This window comes from Ornithorhynchus anatinus, chromosome X2, assembly GCF_004115215.2.
Source record: "Ornithorhynchus anatinus isolate Pmale09 chromosome X2, mOrnAna1.pri.v4, whole genome shotgun sequence".
In the NCBI taxonomy this organism is placed as follows: domain Eukaryota; kingdom Metazoa; phylum Chordata; class Mammalia; order Monotremata; family Ornithorhynchidae; genus Ornithorhynchus; species Ornithorhynchus anatinus.
In genome coordinates, this window is record NC_041750.1 from 17912328 (window position 1) to 17931397 (window position 19070).

At 47.0% G+C, this 19070-nt stretch overlaps 1 protein-coding gene across 3 annotated transcripts; it reads left to right on the forward strand.

The window, feature by feature from the left end:
- The first annotated feature begins 1659 nt into the window (after positions 1-1659).
- Positions 1660-18061, forward strand: LOC114807400 (high mobility group protein HMGI-C-like). 3 transcript variants are annotated; one of them, XM_039910522.1, is made up of 6 exons: positions 1661-1924; positions 7436-7539; positions 8476-8704; positions 13169-13249; positions 13861-13920; positions 17885-18061. In XM_039910522.1, the coding sequence occupies exons 3-6, from the start codon at positions 8546-8548 to the stop codon at positions 18011-18013; spliced, it is 429 nt and encodes a 142-aa protein (XP_039766456.1). In that variant the 5' UTR covers positions 1661-1924; positions 7436-7539; positions 8476-8545; the 3' UTR covers positions 18014-18061. The 3 variants fall into 3 exon arrangements, with proteins under 3 accessions (XP_039766457.1, XP_039766456.1, XP_028908968.1); XM_039910523.1 differs by lacking the exon at positions 7436-7539 and having other exon boundaries at positions 1660-1924; XM_029053135.2 differs by lacking the exons at positions 1661-1924; positions 7436-7539 and having other exon boundaries at positions 8419-8704.
- Positions 18062-19070: the final 1009 nt, after the last annotated feature.

Sequence of the window (19070 nt, forward strand, 5' to 3'; positions counted from 1 at the left end):
GTCCTGCCTCTGGCCTGGAACTCCTTCCTCCTCCTTGGTATCCGGTGCACAATCACTTTCCCCATCTTCAAAGCCTTATTAAAATCACATCTCCTCCAAAGAGTCCTTCCCTGAGTTAAGCCTTCATTTCCCCTACTCCTTCTCCCTTCTGTGTTGCCCTCACCCTTGGATTTGTACCCTTTAATTACTCGACCCTCTTCCCCACAACACTTAGGTACCGGGCTTGGGAGTCAGAGATCATGGGTTCGAATCCCGGCTCTGCCACTTGTCAGCTGTGTGACCTTGGGCAAGTCACTTAACTTTTCTGTGCCTCAGTTCCCTCATCTGTAAAATGGGGATTAACTGTGAGCCTCACGTGGGACAACCTGATGACCCTGTATCTACCCCAGCGCTTAGAACAGTGCTCTGCACATAGCAAGGGCTTAACAAATACCAACATTATTATTATTATATCTGTAATCTAATTTAGTATCTGTCTCCCCCTCTAGACTGTAAGCTCTTTCTGGATGGGGAAGGTGTCTAACACTTCAGTTATATTTTACTTTTCCCAACCACTTACTATAGTGCTGGGCACATGGTAAGCACCTAATATATTCAATTGATTAATTGATTGATTGGTCATGTCACTGGACAGGACCTGGGCAGAGATTGGATGCAGATGCCTCCACCACATCCACACACTGTGTGAAAATGTGAACCTGAATTTCTGTTTTCTTTGCTGTCCTCTATTTTTCTTTCCTCACCCCTTCTTTTATGCACGCTTTACCTAATAGAATTCCCCAGGGTCATTCCATGCCTGACAATCTCGAAAACGTTGTTTCAAGTTTTCTGAGTGAACCGTGCAAGTTCAAGCTGTAGAGGTTTACGATGAGTTTCGTTTTTGATTTTCATTAAATGACACCCCAGATCCCCAGATTTCCTATTCAGTCAGCAGCAGATCTATAGAAACACACCAGAAACACAAATAAGAGGTCCCTGTGCCTGTGAGTTTCAGAAAGGCTATATGTAGACATTCTGACACAGAATGAGCTGGGGTGACTAAGAAGGAGATGAGCATGTACAGTATATGGTCTAGTAGCCACAGCACCAGACAGGGAGCCAGAAGACCAATAAACAAGTCGTGACTTGGCCCCTGCCTCACTGGTAAGTGCCTTGGTTTTCCTCATGGTGAAAGCGGAAGGGTTGAGCTTCCCTGTTTCCCAGGAGCAGGCTCAAAGAGTGAATGAGACCGAGTGAAGCATTTTAAGGTACTGTGTACAGTACGGAATCCAGGTGCGCGGGGGAGGGGTAGTGTTTAGACAGGAAAGCTCATGTTTTTGTTACAGTTCTTTGAAACTTCACTTTTAACCTAACTCTCTTAGAGCTCTGTCACCTCCGACCCTGAACTTTTCTTCCAGGGTCTCGGTCTCTCAGGCGGGACGCTTACCGCTCCCTAAATACCTAGGGCCCTGCTCCGGCTCGGGAAACCTGGAGTGGAGGGTGCTTCCTTGAAGCATAGCCCGTTTGCCTGCCAAGGGCTTAGCTACACAGCTCTAACCTCGCCCACCACCCCTTCCCTCTTCCCTCCCCTTTCTCCCCTCTCTCTTCCCCTCCTCTCCTCTCCTCCCCTTCCCCACCCCCGTCCAACCGTCATCCTCAATTAGATTTTTTGTTTGTTTGTTTTTTCAGAGGGGAGGCAAAACGATTAGGAAGGGCGTGCACCGGACTGGTTGGGCGGCAGGGAGGTTTTTTTTAATCTCTTTTATTTCAGTGACCGAGCCCAGATCGGGGAGGTAACCTCACTGTTGCTGCTGCGGTGGGCCGTCTCGCCGAAGCTGTTGGGTCCGGGGCTCCGGTGATGAGGATGCGAGGTGCCCCTCTCTAATGCGGGAGGGGGTGCTGGCCGTGTTCTCGGATCCCTCGGAGCTGTCCAACGGCTGGCCAGGTAAACCCGTGTCCTCCCAGCACCATCGGCATCGTCTGTTTTCCTCCATCCCTCCCTCTCTCCTTCCCGGGGCTTCCTTTCCCCTCCGCTGACCCCCAACCTCCATCTCCCACCCAACCCATCCTCACCCCACCCCCAGCCCTCAGGGATCCCTGTCCCAGCCCACGGCAAAGGGAGAACTCGCCCTGTCTTCTGACCCCCGGCCCACGGAACGGTCCTTGAGTGGGGCGTGGTGGGAAGGCGTGGGGGGCCGAGGGGGAGGGTTCTGGACCCTGGGTCCTAGTTAGGTTCAAGTTCGGGGAAGCAGGAGGTTATTTCATCTGGACCAGATTTGCGGAGGTATTGGGGCTCCCTTTCCATCCGAGTTAGTTTAGTTCCTCGGGAAGCTGGTAACTCTTTGAATGGGGAGGGGGAGGAGGGGCCGAGTTGTCCTCTCTGCAGGGAAGCTCGCGGCCTCCCCACTGTCTCCCATTCCTGGCTTTTCTGACTCAATTCCCCTCTCTTCCCCTACGTGTCTTCCCCCCATCCCTTTTGCCAAGCCCTGTCCAGCTCTTCAAATTAGTTCTGATTCCCTGAACTCCAGACACTCTGGCCTCCCAGAGCCTCTCCCATGACATTTCTGGACCTCATGGATATGTATTTTGTCTAGCAAGGGGCAGTTCAGGAACACCTTCTCTTTCCCCACTTCTTGAGTCCCATGAAAACAGAGATATTCAAATGAATGCAAACTTCTCGCCCAAACCCTCCCATCTCCACTCCTCATAAGCCCTGGGGGAATTCAGATGGATTGGTTGACCTGACTCAGTGAGCGACACCCAGATTCATCCCCACCAGAGTCTAGGGTCTTGGGGATGTCTGATGTCTAAGACATCCCCTGACTAAATTCTCACTTCCTCTACTCTCCCTCCCTTCTGTGTTGCCCTTGCCCTTGGATTTACACGTTTCATTCTCCCCTCCCTCAGTCCCACAGCACTTATATATATATATATATCCATAATTTATTCATTTATATTAATGCCTATCTCCCCTTCTAGATTATAGGTTCTTGGGGGCAGGGAATGTGACTAGCACCTCTGTTATATTGTACACTCCCAAGCACTGTGCTCTATACGCAGTCAGCACTCAATAAATACTATTGATTGATTGATCAATCCCTAACCTGATGTGTCTTCCCCAAGAAAGGATGTTGGGGGAAACCTGCTACTTGAGAGTGAATCTGGGAAAATGACTTCTTTAATGTTGTCGCCTTTCCTTCCATCCTAGCTCTTACATATCAGGGGCAGAGAAACCATGAAGCAGGGTGAGAAAACTCAGTTAGAGGAGTTCTTTTGGACCGCAATTTCTCCCACAGATCTAGTCTCTGGAGAGAGTCAGATTTGTGTAGATTTCCTTCTCTCAGAGTTTGGAGTTCTGTATCCCAAAGAGCCCATATTACATTCTTCTTCTTCCTGTCACCACTTCGGAGCCAGGCTGACTCCCTAAATTGTAAAGTGGCTAGAGCTGTTTCCTGGAACCTGGGTTGTTCTTGGCATTCCTCTGGGATTTAGGGATAATGTAACGAGAGGGATAGGGGCTAGTTGAATGGAGAGTGGGATGGTGTGGACTACCAATCCTTGCTGGGCCAGAAAGGTCAGCATGCGACTTTCCCTAGCCCCTCCTGCTCCTGGGGCTATCCCTACTTGAGCCCCATTAGAGGAAATTGGACAGGTGGAAAAAGCCCACAGGCAGAAGCAACAGAAGCTGGGGAGGACCTGGGAGAGGCCGCTACTTCCACAGTCCCAGTCTGACCACTAAGAAGACAAGTGTCTCAAAAAGTAAAAGTATCACTTCCTCTTCTCTGCAAGGCAAGCAGCATGGCCTAGTGAATAGAGCATGGGCCAGGGAGTCAGAGGACCTGGGTTCTAATCCTGGCTCCACCATTTGTCTGCTGTGGGCAGTCACTTAACTTTTCTGGGCCTCAGTTTCTTCATCTGTAAAATGGGGATTAAATCCTACTTAGACTGAGGGATGGGGACTGTGTCCAATCTGAATATCTTCTATCTAGAGAAGCAGTGTGGCTCAGTGGAAAGAGCCCGGGCTTGGGAGTCAGAGGTCATGAGTTTGAATCCCGGCTCTGCCACTTGTCAGCTGTGTGACTGTGGGCAAGTCACTTCACTTCTCTGTGCCTCAGTTACCTCATCTGTAAAATGGGGATTAACTGTGAGCCTCATGTGGGACACTGTGATTACCCTGTATCTACCCCAGCGCTTAGAACAGTGCTCGGCACATAGTAAGCGCTTAACAAATACCAACATTATTATCATTATTATTATCTACCCCTGTGCTTAATACAATACTTGGGCTTGTGCTTCACAAATACCATTATGATGATTATTATTAAGGCCACACCAGCCAATCAATCAGTGATATTTATTGAGTGCTTACTAGGTGCAGAGCACTGTGCCGAGCACTTGGGAGAGTACAACAGAATTAGTAGACACGTTCTCTGCCCAAAAAGAGGTTAAAGCCAGCCACCATCCTACTGACTGGCTTCCAATTCCTTCTTCTGAGGCTCAGGCTATTCCTTGCCTGTCTCCCTCCCATTGGGTAGCCTGCTGTTCTGCCTCCCTGAACATTTCCAAGAAGTGGCCTCGCTTACATTTAGAGTGGCAAAGAATTTACATAATAAGGTAAGTGGATGGTGAAAAGTTGGATGAGAAACTCCTGACCATTGATTTCAAGGCTCTCCACCAGCTTTCTCCTTACATATCTGCTCTCTTCACCTGTGACTCCCCAGCTCATTGGCTTTGCTCCTCCACCTTTTCACTGTACCTCACTTCTGACTCTGACTCCAACACCTTGCTCAAGGAATGTATCTACCACCTCTATTGTGGTGGCACCTACTCTCCCAAGTGTTTAGTACAGTGCTCTGTAAACAATAAGCAGTCAGTAGATGACACTGATAGGTTGATTTTCCCCTGCCTGGAACTCCCTCTTAAAATCCATCAGACCACAGCTTCCCATATTTTCAAAGCCCCCCAGAAAATCTACCTCTTCCGGGAGGACTTTCTAATTCCCTTAACCTCAAGTCTTGTCAACACAACAGACTCCCTTAGTACTTCTGTTTATACAAAAATCCTTAACTTTTATGTTTATTTGGATTCTTATTTCTTTCACTTATTTTTACGTTTAATTCCCACTTGTGCATTTTCTCCCAGTGCTCAGTACAGTGTTCTGCATACAGTAAGCACTTAATAAACACTATTACTCCTCCTCCTACTAGTGCTTAGTACAGTGCCTGACACATAGTAAGCACTTAACAAATAGCATAATTATTATTATTACTATTATTCATCTATTTCTCTTTCGACACTCCCGCCATTACCAGCAATGGCTTTGATCTTCCTACTGCTCTTAATCCTTATAAATAATTAATAATATTAAGTGCTTGGGAGAGTAAATCAAGTAAGTAGATGTGATCCCTGCCCTCGAGGAGCTTGCGAGTTTAATCTTTGGTGGATTCTCACATCTCAAGACTACTATAATTCTATGCCTCCTTGCCTTCACAGATTTTTTTTATTTGGTTAAAGTAGAAATGTTGATAACAAATAAAGATTACTAATTCTTATGTTCTTTAAAAACTTCTGGAGACCTGCCTTGTTTCCAAAAGGCTGAACTTCCTAGGTTCACTAGGCTCAGGGTTTTGCTTCAGCATATCTTCTTTCAGCTGGTTGGGTCAATAGAACATCTTTTTATTCTATCTTGAGAATGAGTGAAGGTGCCCTGGTTTGGAACCCATTACCTTTCTAAGGTTTTCAGCCAACAGTTTACAGAATATAATGACTTGGAGGGTCATCTCTACTTTTTTTTTTGTTTTATGTGTGTTTCATCAGGGGTTTATCCAAGGCCATACAACAAGTCAGTGGCCAAACAAGAATGGAACTGGGGCCTCTTGACCTCCAGCCCAGTGCTTTAGCAACTAGATTCATTCATTCATTCATTCAATTGTATTTATTGACCACTTACCGTGTGCAGAGTACTGTACTAAGCGCTTGGAAAGTACAATTCAGCAACACACTGCTTGAGTAGATTCTTGACTTTGATACACAAGTGAGGCTTTGTTACACAAAATTTATAACGATGGTTTTCCAGTAGGCCATTATCCAAATAAACCAGATTAAATCACTCTTATCCCTCATCTGCGGCCCTTTTTTATAGTAGAGTTGGAAGAGCTCTTGAAAGATCACCTAGTCCAGCTCCCATTCTCCGGGCAGATGAATGACTAAACCACCCAGGACAGACAAGTGTCTATTCCTTAGAATCTTTAGGGATGGAAACTCCACAACAACTCTTGGTAACTCATTCCCAAGTTTCACCATCCAGTCAAAACAGGAAAGTCTTCCTAAAATCCAACCCAAATTATTCCTGCTTTAACTTAAGCCCACTTCCTCTTGTTCAGCCCTCAGTGGACACAGAGAGCAATTGGTCAGCCTGTCTCCCACAGAACCCTTTCTCTTCTCTAGACAAAGTAACCCCAAATCCTTTAACCTTTCCTCCAAGTACCTATTTTCCATTCATTGAATCAGTTGTGTTGCCTTTCTAAATACCCTTTGCCGTTTACTACATCTCATTTAAATAATAATAGTAATAATAATATTTGTTAAGTGCTTACACTGTTCTAAGTGCCAGAGTAGCTACAAGTTAATCAGGTTGGACACAGTCCCTGTCCCACATGGGGCTCACAATCTCAATTCCCATTTTACATATGAGGTATCTGAGGCACTGAGAAGTTAAGTAACTCACCAAGCAGGCAAGTGGAAGAGCCGGGATTAGAACCCATGTCCTCTGACTACCAAGTCTGTGCCACACCACTAGGCCATGCTGCTTCTCCAAAAGTGGACACAGTAAGACTCTGATTAGGTCAGAGCAAAGCAATACTTACTCTCAGCTCTTGTATGTGATACGCCTGTAGCTATATCCCAGGACTGTGTTGGCTTTTTTCTTTAATAATAGAAGTACACTGCTGACATATTCAGCTTGTGGCCAACAAAAACTCCCCTGTCTTATTCTGCAGTGTAGGCAGATCAAAAGAAACAGTGTGACAGTGGAAAGAGCCTGGGCCTGGGAGTCAAAAGACCTGGGTTCTAATCCTGGCTCTGCCATTTGTCTGCTGTGAGACCTTGGGCAGGTCACTTAACTTCTTTGTGCCTCATTTTCATCAACTGTATAATGGGGATTCAATACCTGCTTTCCCTCCTACATAGACTGTGAGCCCCATGTGGAACAGGAACTGTGCCCAACCTGATTGATTTGTATCCACTCCAGCACATAGAACAGTGCTTGACACATAGTAGGAGCTTAACAAATACCACCGTTAGTATAATTATTGCTCTCCCTTCCACTTAGAGCTGTGAGCCCCATGTGGGACAGTGACTTTGTCCCACCTGATTATCCTATATCTACCCCAGCACTTAGTACAGTGCTTAGCACATAGTAAGGGTTTAACAATTACCTTTCTTATGATAATTACAGGTCCTCACAATTCCTGCCCAAGGAGGTAACACAGGAATTTATTAAACATTTTCAGGCACTAACTTGAAACAAGAAGTGCACATCTTTTCCAGTTGCACTGAGAGGTAGGTAGATATTCTGCTCTCCCTCCTTCTTAGACTGTGAACCCCACAGACTGTTCAACCTGATTACCCTATATCTACCCCAGCATTGGCACAGTGCTTAGCAATCAATCAGTCAGTGGTATTTATTGAGCGCTTACTGTGTGCAGAGCACTGTACTAAGATCTTGGGAGAGTGCAATACAGCAGAATTAGCAGGCACATTCCCTGCCCATACCAGCTTACAAAGAGGGTCTCTGCCTTTTCCACCTGTATATTCTCTCCCAGCATTTAGCACAGTGCTCTGCCTACAGCAAGGACTTAATAAATATTACTGCTACTACGACTACTTTTGATTTTTTACATTTTCTTCTCCCCTGGTCCCGTTCTCCCAACTACCCCTTCAGCACTTACGTTCTCCCAGCCATACATAGCACTTCTGTTCAGAGTGATTTACTTTCTCTAAGATTTAAGCCTTCATTGAATCACTTATCCATCTCCCCAGTCTCTTGTTCCAACCCGATGCAGCTCTTTTCCTCCCAGCCATAAACAACTCTGTGTCTGTCCCCCCCATTGGACTCTAAACTCCTTTTTATCTCTACTGTGCTCTCCCAAGAATTTATTTCAGTGCTTGCCACAGAGTAGATGCACAAAAAATACTTTTGATTGATTTTAAAGCTGGAGCGCCATCTTCAGGACCACTCAATCTCTCATTAAAAATACATTTCATTCCGTTTCATTTTAAGTGCACGTGAAATGTGTGTTTGCACATACACATCCTGAGCTATTTCAATAATCTCATTTGCATTCAAGCACACCCACACACTTCACTGGCTCACCATACACTCCAGTGTATTCACAAATCTGTGTGAATCTGCAGAAACGTACCTTCACACACCTTCAAGACTCTGGTCCCTAGCTGGCATAACCCGAGTTCCACTTTTTCTTTTGTTCATTGCAGGTGCCAATCCACACAGGAACTGCAGAGAGGAACGCGAACACCAGGCCTGGTGTCCGTGTTCCTTTTGTCCATGGAGAAAACAGCCTATTCTGTTGAGAGAAATATCAGAAATTGCTATCCAAAGGAAAATATGGATGGGAACGACAATAAGAAGCCTGAGAGTCTAGAAGCTGCTTTGCCTTCTGAGCCTCCAAAGAGAAGGCGGGGAAGACCACCCAAGAAAAAGGAGGTGAGTCCTGGAACCCCCTAAAGGAACTCCCTGGCCTGGCTAGGTGGACAGCTTCCGTCTCACATTCCCACCGTCCAGTCAGCCTCCCACTCCCACCGCCTCACACACCCTTAGTGATTTTCATGCTGGGGGTTAATAATAACTGTGCTATTTGTTAAGTGCTTACTATGTGCCAAGCACTGGGGTAAATACAATAAAATCAGGTCCCATATAGGGCTCATAGTCTGAGTAGGAGGGAGAACATTTTGCAGATGGGGAACTAAGGCCTAGAGAAGTTAAATGACTTGCCCAAGGTCACACAACAGGTAAGTGGCAGAGCTGGGATCAGAACCTAGGTTCTCTGACTCCCAGGGCCATAGTCTTTCCACCAGGCCAGGCTGGGTTGGGAGGAGCAGAAAGGAGCCTGCTATGAGAAGGTAATTTTGTCATCAGTGCCAATTCCACCCCACTGTCACTACCATTACTACTCAGCTATGAGCTTAGCCAAACTCAAATTAGTCAATGGTAATTATTGAGCACTTTATCTGTGGAAAACCCAGTACTGAGGGCTTAGGAGAGTACAGTAGGGTAAGCAGACATAACCTCTACCCTCAAGAAGCAACTGAGTATAAGGATATGTACATATGGACTGTGGGGCTGGGGAGTGAGGTGAGTAGCTACCTTCTTTGGGGAATGGACTCAAGTGCATGTGTGACTCTGTTGGAGGGAAAATGGTGTAGGGAGATAAGAGATATGTCAGGGAAGGCTTCCTGGAGGAGATGTGATTTTAGTAGGACTTTGAAGATGGGGAGTGTGGTGGTCTGTCAGATATGAAGGGGGAAAGAGTTCCAGGCAGGAGGGAGGATGTGGGAAAAATACTGACAGTGAGAAAGATGAGATAGAGGTACAGTGAGTAGATTGGAATTAGAGGAGTAAAGTGTGTGGGCTGGATTGCGGTGGGAGAAGAGTGAGGTTAGGTAGGAGGGGGATAGCTGATTGACTGCCTAAAAGCCGATGGTGAGGAGTTTCTTCTTGATGTGAGGATGAATGGGCAATTATTGAAGGGTTTCGAGGAGTGGGGAGATGTGCACTGAACAAATTTTTAGAAAAATAATGAGGACAGCTGAGTAAAGTGTGAACTGGAGCAGGGAGAGGTTGGAAGCAGGGAGGTCAGAAAGGAGGCTGATCCAGGAGTCAAAGCAGGATATGATAAATGCTTGGACCAGATTGGTAGCAGTTTGGATGGAGAGGAAGGGACAAATTCTGGAGATGTTGGGAGATAGAACTGGCAGGATTTAGTGACTGGCTCACTCTGCAGGTTGAAGGAAAGAGGAGAGCCAAAGATAATGCCAGGGTTCCCAGATTGTGGGACAGGGAGGATGGTGGTGTTGTGAAAAGTGATGGGAAAATTAGGGGGAGGAGAAGGTTTGGGAAGGAAGATGAGGAGCTCAGTATTAGACATGTTGAGTTTTAGTTGTCAGCAGGACATCCTTCTAGACTGTGAGCCCATTGTTGGGCAGGGATTTTCCATATTTTTTGCTGAATTGTACTTTCCAAGTGCTTAGTACAGTGCTCTGCACACAGTAAGCACTCAATAAATAGAACTGAATGAATGAATGAATGAATGAATGAATGAATCCTTGTAGAGTTCTGAAGGCAGAAGGAAATGATTGTAGAGGAGAGAGGTTGGAGCTGGAGCGGTGGATTTGGGAGTCATTTGTGTAGATATGATAGTTGAAGCCATGGGAGCAGGTGAGTTATCCAATGAAGTTGGTGTAAATGGAGAATAGAAGGGGACCTAGAACTGAGCCTTGAGGAACCCCCCACAGTTAGAGGGCGGGAGGCAGAGGGGAAACCAGTGAAAGAGACTGAGTAAGAATGGCCAGAGAGATAGGAAGAGAATCAGGAGAGGACAGTGTCTGAGAAGCCAAGGTTCAATCAAGCTTCCCAGAGAAGGGTGTGGTCTACAGTATAAAAGAATGTGGAGAGGTCTAGGAGGATTAGGATGGCATAAAGTCTGTTAGATTTGGCAAAGAGGTGGTCACTGGTGACCTCGGAGAGAGAAGATTCAGAGGAGTGAAGAGGGAGGAAGCCAGTTTTCAGGGGGCCCAAGAGGGAGTTGAAGAGGAGGAAGTGGGTGTAAACAACTTGTTAAAAGAGTTTAGATAGGAATGGTAGGAAAGAGATTTGGTGATAGCTGGAGGGTGCAGCAGGAAGAATATTTTTAGGATGGGGGAAAAATAGCAGTGTTTGTGGGGGTGTTTGGGGCTTAAAGAGGGAGTTAAAAGTTAGAAACAGCTGGCACGGCGATGGGCATGAGAGCCAAAAGGGAGAAGTTGTGCTGCTAAGCAAAGGAGGGGGCAGAGATGAAGAAGGTGAGGATGAAGTTGATGGATGAAGTAGGCTGAGTTTCTAGCAACTTGAGCACAAGAGTGGAAGAAGTGTCCTATGGAACTGCTCCATGGCTGTGGTTGGTGGCACGAGATTGATGGAGGGACAGAGTTGCAAGGGAGGAGTTGAGGGCATGGATTTGTCCATCAAGAGAAGGTAGGTTGGGTATAGAGACCATATGGAGCATATTGGCCTAGAATAAGTAGAGGGAATCAAGAAATCAGAGGTCTCTCTGTGGGGACAGAACAGTTTTGCAGGGAGAGGGTGTGTGGGAGAGAAGACAGGTGAGAAGGAGGTTGTGATCAGTTAGGGATTACAGAGTTATCTCAAAAGGAGAAAGAGGGTGCCCCTGAGGTGGGGTTGGAGGGAAACAAAGACACAAGACAATGTTCCCTTCGTTGCTGCTGAGGTCACTATGAGGAAACCCCCTGGCTCAGTTCAGGCTTCTCTGCTTACACATTTACTCTTAACTTCTCACTCTCCCTACCTCATTTGAGAAGCGAATACTGGGTATTCCAGGAATGTTTGCATTTTCCTGAGACAGCAGGGCTGGGGGTACTGGGGAAGAGGCCAGGGAGCCTTGTTGTCAGGCTTTCTTATCTAGATTCTTGTCTAGATTCTGTCCTGATCAGGAGCTGGATATCAAAGTCCATTTTGCATTCACTAATAAATTTCCCTGAGCTTCCCCAGCTAGGAGCTTTCACAGATAATGCAATGAACCTATAGTCATCCATGTGTTAGCCACTTCTCTAGAACTCCCCAGTTTGGTACTCCCATTGAAGAACTGAACCCAAGACTTGGTCATTATGGAAGGATTATGGTAAGGGGGTTCCTTGTACAGTGCCATGCCCATAGGGGTGCTTAATAAATATTTGAATTTAACTGAAACATCTTGTGACCCCTGCCTGGTGTTAGACCTTGGAGGATTGAAGTCTGTGAATTATCTGGACTAAAGTTAGGCAGAAGGGTGAACTAAAATGGAGCCTAAAATGTGGGGAAGCTGGGCGGACCTAGTAGACAGAGCACTTGCCTGGGAATCTGAGGACATGAGTTCTAATCATGGCTCTGCCTCTTGCCTGCTGTGTGACCTAGAACAAGTCACTTAAATTCTTTGGGCCTCAATTTCTTCATCTGTAAAATGGGGATTCAATACTTGTTCTCCCTCCTACTTAGACTGTGAGTCTGATGAGAGACAGGGATTATGTCTGACCTGATTATTTTGTATCTATCCCAGCGCTTACTACAATGCTTGGCACATATACTTATTGCTTACTGTGCACATAGCACTATACTAAGCAGTTGGGAGAGTATAATGCAATAGAGCTGGTAGACATGATCCCTGCCCACAATGTGCTTACAGTCTAGCAAGTGAGACAGGCATTTAAATAAATTACATGTAGGGGAAATGGCAATGTATGAGGATACAGGCACAAGTGCTGTGGGGCTGAGGGTGAAATGAGGATCAAAGTAATTAAGGGGTGTGGACCTGAGTGCATAGGCAAGGCAGAAGGGAGAGTGAAAAGGGAAAATGAGGGCTTAGTCAGGGAAGGTCTCTTGGGAGAGATGTGATTTTAGGAGGACTTTGAAGTTAGAAAGAGTGATGGTCTGTTGAATATGAAGGGGGAGGGAGTTCCAGACCAGAGGGAGGAAGTGGGCAAGGGGTTGGCAATGAGACAGAGAGGTCAAGGTACAGTGATTAAGCCGGTGCAAAAGGAGCTAAGCATGTGGGCTGGGCTTTAGCAGATTAGCGAGGCAAGGCAGGAAGGGGAGAACTGATGGAGTGCTCCAAAGCCGATGATAAGGAGCCTCCACTCGATGCGAAGGTAGACGGACAACTGATGGTTGCCCTTAATCTTACTATTTGGGGAAAAGTTGGGGAAGAAAAGTCACAGGTCCTCAGATCTGGTGCCATTTGGAATGTGTGCCAGGTAAAGGGGATGGGATAGGCAATACAAAAAGGAAATTTGAGGGGATTTTGCTAAATCCCTGGATGGGCACAGGGTGCTTGGCACTGGGCTAGGGGAGCAGAGATAGCTGGCTCAGTCTCTCTCAGTTTGGTTGCAACAGGAAATGTTTCTCCCCGCTTCTGAGCAGGCACAGATTGGCCCCTTACCTGAAAAGAGACCACGAGGCAGACCCAAAGGAAGCAAAACCATCAATACCTCTGGATCTATGGTAAGATAAATTATTATGTGGCAATATTTTAGAGTCACCTTTGGCACTTGATTAGCCCAGTGTATTGTGGACCTGGGTGGCTGCTCATGCCTGGCCTATGACATTTGGCCACCCGTCATTACCAGTGGTATTTATTGAATGCTGATTGTTCTGTGGGCAGAGCACTGCGCGAGACTTTCAGGAGAGATGCAAATAAAGAATGATATGATCCGTGTCCTTCAGAAATTTACAATCTAATGGGGAATACATGTTGGTGTATATTGATAAAGCAATGATTAAAAGAGCATGAGCGGAAATATCGATGGACTGGGTTGATGTTTGGCACAAGCGTAAGTCCCACCTACCCTGAGCAAATCAAGGTTGAGCTCCTCTCCCAAACCCTTTCTGACCACAAACAGGGCTTAAGTTGATCTGAGAGAGATCCTGAGCTGGTGAATGCTGACAGGGAATCGTCTCCCAGAATGAATGCTTGGCTAAGAAGGGAGGAATAGAGGCAAGAATGCAGTGGAGATGGGAGGGCCAAAGGAGTGGTTAGCTCCCACAGAAAAGTACCTCTCGATTTCGGTCAAGGCTATGGGACTGCCCATTATGGCAGGTTTTCTCTTTTTCAGCTCCAGGTCGAAACTTTGGCCAAGAAGAAGCCAAGAGGGAGACCCCGGAAATGGGAAAAGGCAAGTACCCTATCTCCTTTCAGGTAACCAGAAGCTGGGGGGTGCCACTTTGCTTTGGTGACATGGCAGAGAGCCCTTCCCAAGCTTCTGGGTCTGGGTGGGTGAGAGCACCTGCGGGCTCAGCCAGACCAGTGGTTAAACCGCCGCCAGGCAGGAAGCAGGAAGGATATGGGCCCAGCCGTGACTCAGACTCCTGCTCTGGTGATTGCTGGAGGAGCCCAGCCATGGGGCTGGGGGAGAATATTTCCCTGCCAGGTGGGGGGAGGTGGAAAGCAGGTGGTGGGGAGCAAAGATAGAGAGGAAGTTGTGGGGTTGAGGGTTGAGGGAAAAACTGACATCTTCCGGTGGGGCCCCATCAGCTGTGGAGGGAGTGGGAGAAGAGATAGTGAGATGAAATCCAGTGATTTCAGTTTGAGGACAATAGTGTGGCAGGCAAAGCAAGATCCACAGGAACAGAGTCCACAGCAGATTTTCATGGCAGCAATGTACTACGGTTGAAAACACAGAGGGAGACATGCTGGCATATGTCAGATGCTGGTTGACCAAACTTTTTTCCAGAAGGTAAACAGAGGCCCAGAAAGATAGGACTCCCAACTTAAAGCTGGCTCTCAAAGATTCTAAAGAATCCTTCCTGGCCCAGACCTTGCTTATTCCAGTCTTATAGAAAGAACAAGAGTATGTATTAAGCACTTACTGTATGCTGAGCACTGTACTCCATGTTGGTAGGGAATACGTGGGAATTAGACTCCATTCCTGCCTTACCCAAGCCATCCCCTCTGTAATTTATTCATTTATATTGATGAATATGAGTCTCCCCCTCTAGACTGCAAGTTCCTTGTGGGCAGGCAACGTGTCTGTTACGTTGTTATACTGTACTCTCCCAAGTGCTTAGTTCAGTGCTCTGCACACAGTGAGCTCTCAGGAAATATGATTGACTGACTATCTGGTCCCCCACCCCAGTTGCCAGCTCACAGAACCTGAGCCACAAACACTCGGGGCAAATCCGCCCTCAGTTTCTTAGAAAGTTCTCTGGAGATTCTATGTGATAAGCAGTTGCAGCCTTCTGTTATTTGCGGGAGGGGTGGGGAGAGGTTGTTCAGCCCCACCCTCTGTTTACTTCCTGCTGCCCACGCACTGCAGTGACATCAGGAGGCTATGAGCTTGTAACCAAGGGCCCCCTTTTCTGCAGGGCTCCGGCCCCTTCAGGTCAACCGGAATCTTGAGTACAAGGTGTGTAGGTCAGGGGGTTGTGATCACTGGGATCTTTCCTTACTCTGCCTCTAGCTAGTTCCAGGACGAAGAGCCTTTACCCTCGAGCTTGGACATCCTAGGCAGACACTGCTATTTCCCCTCCCTCTGCTCCTGTCCCATCCCTTTCTTCTTTCTCTTTCTTCCCCTTCTGACTCTCACTCAATCTGTCCCTCAAGAGAAAGAGGCATCAGGGAACCTACATCCTAGTTTGGGCTCTGCTGCCACTCAACCTCTCTGGGCCTTAGTTTCCCAACCAATAAGCTGGGGAGAATGTCTCCCAACCCTTGCCCTTCCATTTATTCAAACAAGCCTAGTGGAGAAGACTGTTCTGGAGGTGTATCTGATGTAGAGAGCCCAGCAGGCTTCTCATCGGAGACTCTCCCATCTGGGTTGCACAGTTTGAACTGAAAGGGACCCTCACATGTAATAGGACAAGTGTGGCCAAGCTTCCTGAACAGAAGAGCCCAAAACCAAATACATAATGTAGCAAAGGGCTGCTGTTCCCCCAAATTCCTTGAATCGGAACAGGGAGCAGTTCCCGGAGGGGTCAGAGAATGTTGGCGAGCGACAGTGGCAAGTAAGGGATGGCCAGGGCAGGGTCTGGCGTAGCAGAGAATGGTTCAGGGACTTCTGGGTCCAGCCACAATGCAGCTGAGTCAGAATGTGGAATAGGGGGTTGGGTAGAAAATAGACTTGGCGTAGAGGGGCAGACTGAGGTATGGTGGCTGAATTGAAAAGAGGCAACCCACATCTAAATCGCTGGCCAGTGGGTGAAGGCTGGTGATGCAGACAGCATGGTTGCTTGTGCACCAAGTTAAGGGAGGGGGAGGGGAGTGAAGAGAGCAGTTCCAAGAAGCACAGTTTGCTTTCTGTTCCATGTGCCAATTCTCCGAAATTTACGGGAAGATGGTGGTTATGCAGACAAGCTCTTGGAAGCTGGGCAGTAAGGGTTGAGACCTAGAGACCGGTCAAATCTGGGGTGGGGGGCAGGAGAGTTTCCTAACGGCTGGCAGAGGTGGTTTATTTGGCTTTGCTCTTTGCTTGCAGCTGCCCATTTCCTATGATGAAACTACTTCTAGATCAGACATTGGGCACCCTCTGGCTGACCACCTCCCCCGCATTGCTCCCCCCCATGCTCCTGCCTCTCCCAAGCCGTACCTCAAACCACAGCCCCACAACTTGACTGATTTTAAGACCAAGTCACTGAGGTTAAACTGCACCCAATGCACTCAACTCTCCTTCAGTCACAGCAGCAGCAACTTCTGGAGCTGCTTTTGCTGTTGCCCTGAGCTTAAACAGAGGCAATAGGACCTCTACTCTCTTGTCTTTCTCCCCTGGCCCCCAGTTTCCCAATTCCAATTCTCAAGCACAGTCTTTGTTCATTTACCTCATAACCATTGGCACCCAAAATAGTGTTGCGTGGCAGGAAAACAAGCTTGAATTTTGTCCTTGTCTTTGTTCTAAACACACAATGACGTTTTTCAGGCCTCAGTTTCTCCTTCATTTAGTCCCTCACAATTCCTCCAGGCCATATCACACTTATCGTCATGACTGAAATTCTTTCCTATTCCCACAGGTCTCTAGGGAAAGGCGATTTTCAGAACTAGCCGTTCTCAGATCATCATCAACATCATCATCATAAACACCAGTATTTAATGAGTTGCTACTATGTGCAGAACACTCAACTAGGCACTTGGAGAGGACAAAAAGAAGTAAAAAGACTCGGTCTCTGCCTTCATATAGCTTATAACACAATGAGAAAGTATTCAATGGTATTTATCTAGCATTTACGGTGTGCAGAGCATGGTTGGGAGAGTACAGTAGATTTTGTAGACACGTTCCCTACCCCCAAAGAGCTGACCTAACATAAACAATAATCAAAGGACTGAGAACTGAAATAAACCAGCAAAACAAAAACAAGAGTTCAAAGTTTGCAATAAAGAATTCAAGAACAAGTTAGATCAATTCAGTAGCAAATAAACACAGAAACTTTGAAGAGTCCTGAGGTGGAGGAGATGTGATATGAAGAGAGGTGGGGGATATTCAGAGGAAATGCCTCCTGGAGGGGGTAGCTTTTTAGAAGGACTTTGAATAAGCTAAAAGCTATAGTTTAGCATAGTGGAGGAAAGGGGTGAGAGCAGAGGGTCAGAGGCAGTGAGGGACAGTTTAGAGGTAAGGCAGCTTGGCTCAGGTACCTGGAGTCACACAAGTCGGCACCTGTTCTGTAGAGACCATATTCTCCAGCTGTGGCCTACTGTGGTCTGAGGACGTTTGACTCTGGTCCTTGTCTATCTTTCCCAAACTATCTTATTATTCTTGCCATTGCCAGTACCAAGTCCCCTGTCCCATGTACATAGCCTGATTGCCTATACTAATTGCTGCTCTATCAAGCCCTCTACTTTCTGCTTCTCAGCCTCTAGATGGGTGCATCTAGCTAAAGGAGAAAGAGCTGGGAAGTGTGAGAGGCCAAAAAGAGATAGGAGGGGAGGCAGAGACCAAAGAAGAGACTAGCAGAAAGCTAGGGAAATGGAGGATGGGGAGAACAAAAGGCCAGATATTGACAAACATATCAAGCAATGGCATCTTCAGTTATTCAATCAAAGCTACTTACTGAACACTTACTGTGTGCATAGCACTGTACTAAGTGCTTGGGAACAAGCGTTCCCTTGTAGCCTAATTCTTTCCCCCTCTTTCCATCCTAATTTCCCTTTAGGCCCCAGTGGAAGAGGCTGCCATAAAACCAGAGAAAGAGAAGACCTCTGCAGATCCCGTGGCATCATCCTTATTCCCTCACGCTCCTACTCACCTGAGACCAAGTGACTGCGAAGCCGGAGAGTCTTAATTTGATCCACTGGCCACTTGAATGAAATAAAGAGACAAGATCTCTGTGTATCTTTGTCACAGCAATTTCCAAGCCCTGGGGCAAGGCCTCAGTTAGACCGGTTCCCACAATAGCAGTCTTACGGGAAGAATACAACTCCTTGCCCCAAGAAAGAGTCTTAGTCTGAATCTTGCTGCCACTTTCTAAAATACTCTTTTCACTCTCTCCCTCTCCCTTGGCCTGGACCAGACCCTCAGGCTACAACGTGTACTCTGAGAGGGGTTCATGTGGGGCTATGTTGTTCTATAGAGAAGAAGCAGCGTGGCTCAGTGGAAAGAGCCCAGGCTTGCGAGTCAGAGGTCATGGGTTCAAATCCTGACTCCGCCACTTGTCAGCTGTGTGACTGTGGGCAAGTCACTTCACTTCTCTGCCTCAGTTACCTCATCTGTAAAATGGGGATTAAGACTGTGAGCCTCCCGTGGGACAACCTGATTACCCTGTATTATCCCAGCACTTAGAACAGTGCTCTGCACATAGTAAGCGCTTAACAAATACCAACATTATAGGCTTTTTTTTTTTTTTAGGCAATGGGCTCCTGGCATGCTGAGCCCCCTATGGAGCCCTGGAAGAGAAAAAGGGAAAATGGGATACGAGAGCAGGAGAATGGGAGGCAAGTGGTCTGCCAGAAATCAGAAAGTGTTCAGAGTATTTCACTTCAGAGAGCTCTGGGTGATTTAGGAACAACAGAAAAATCCCTGTGTTCCATGTCAGAATGCAGTGTGGCTTCACTGCTGGGGAAGCTGGCTCAGATGGAGGACAACTCACCTATTACCTCCTTCCCTGTTCCCAACCCATTTTATCTTAGACTGGTGGGCCATTCTGTTCTCTCTGCTTGGCTAGGTCCTTTAATCAAGGTCCTGGGACTGGGCTCAACTTCAAACACCCAACCAAGTTTGACCTCTCTGTTTCTCAGCTGATTCCCAGCAATTCTCCTGCGGTCATTTGTCTTCCCATGAGTGTTGGCTCACTTCATTTCTTAGGGTCACCGTGATTTGATCTGTCTTGTTGCTTAGCTATC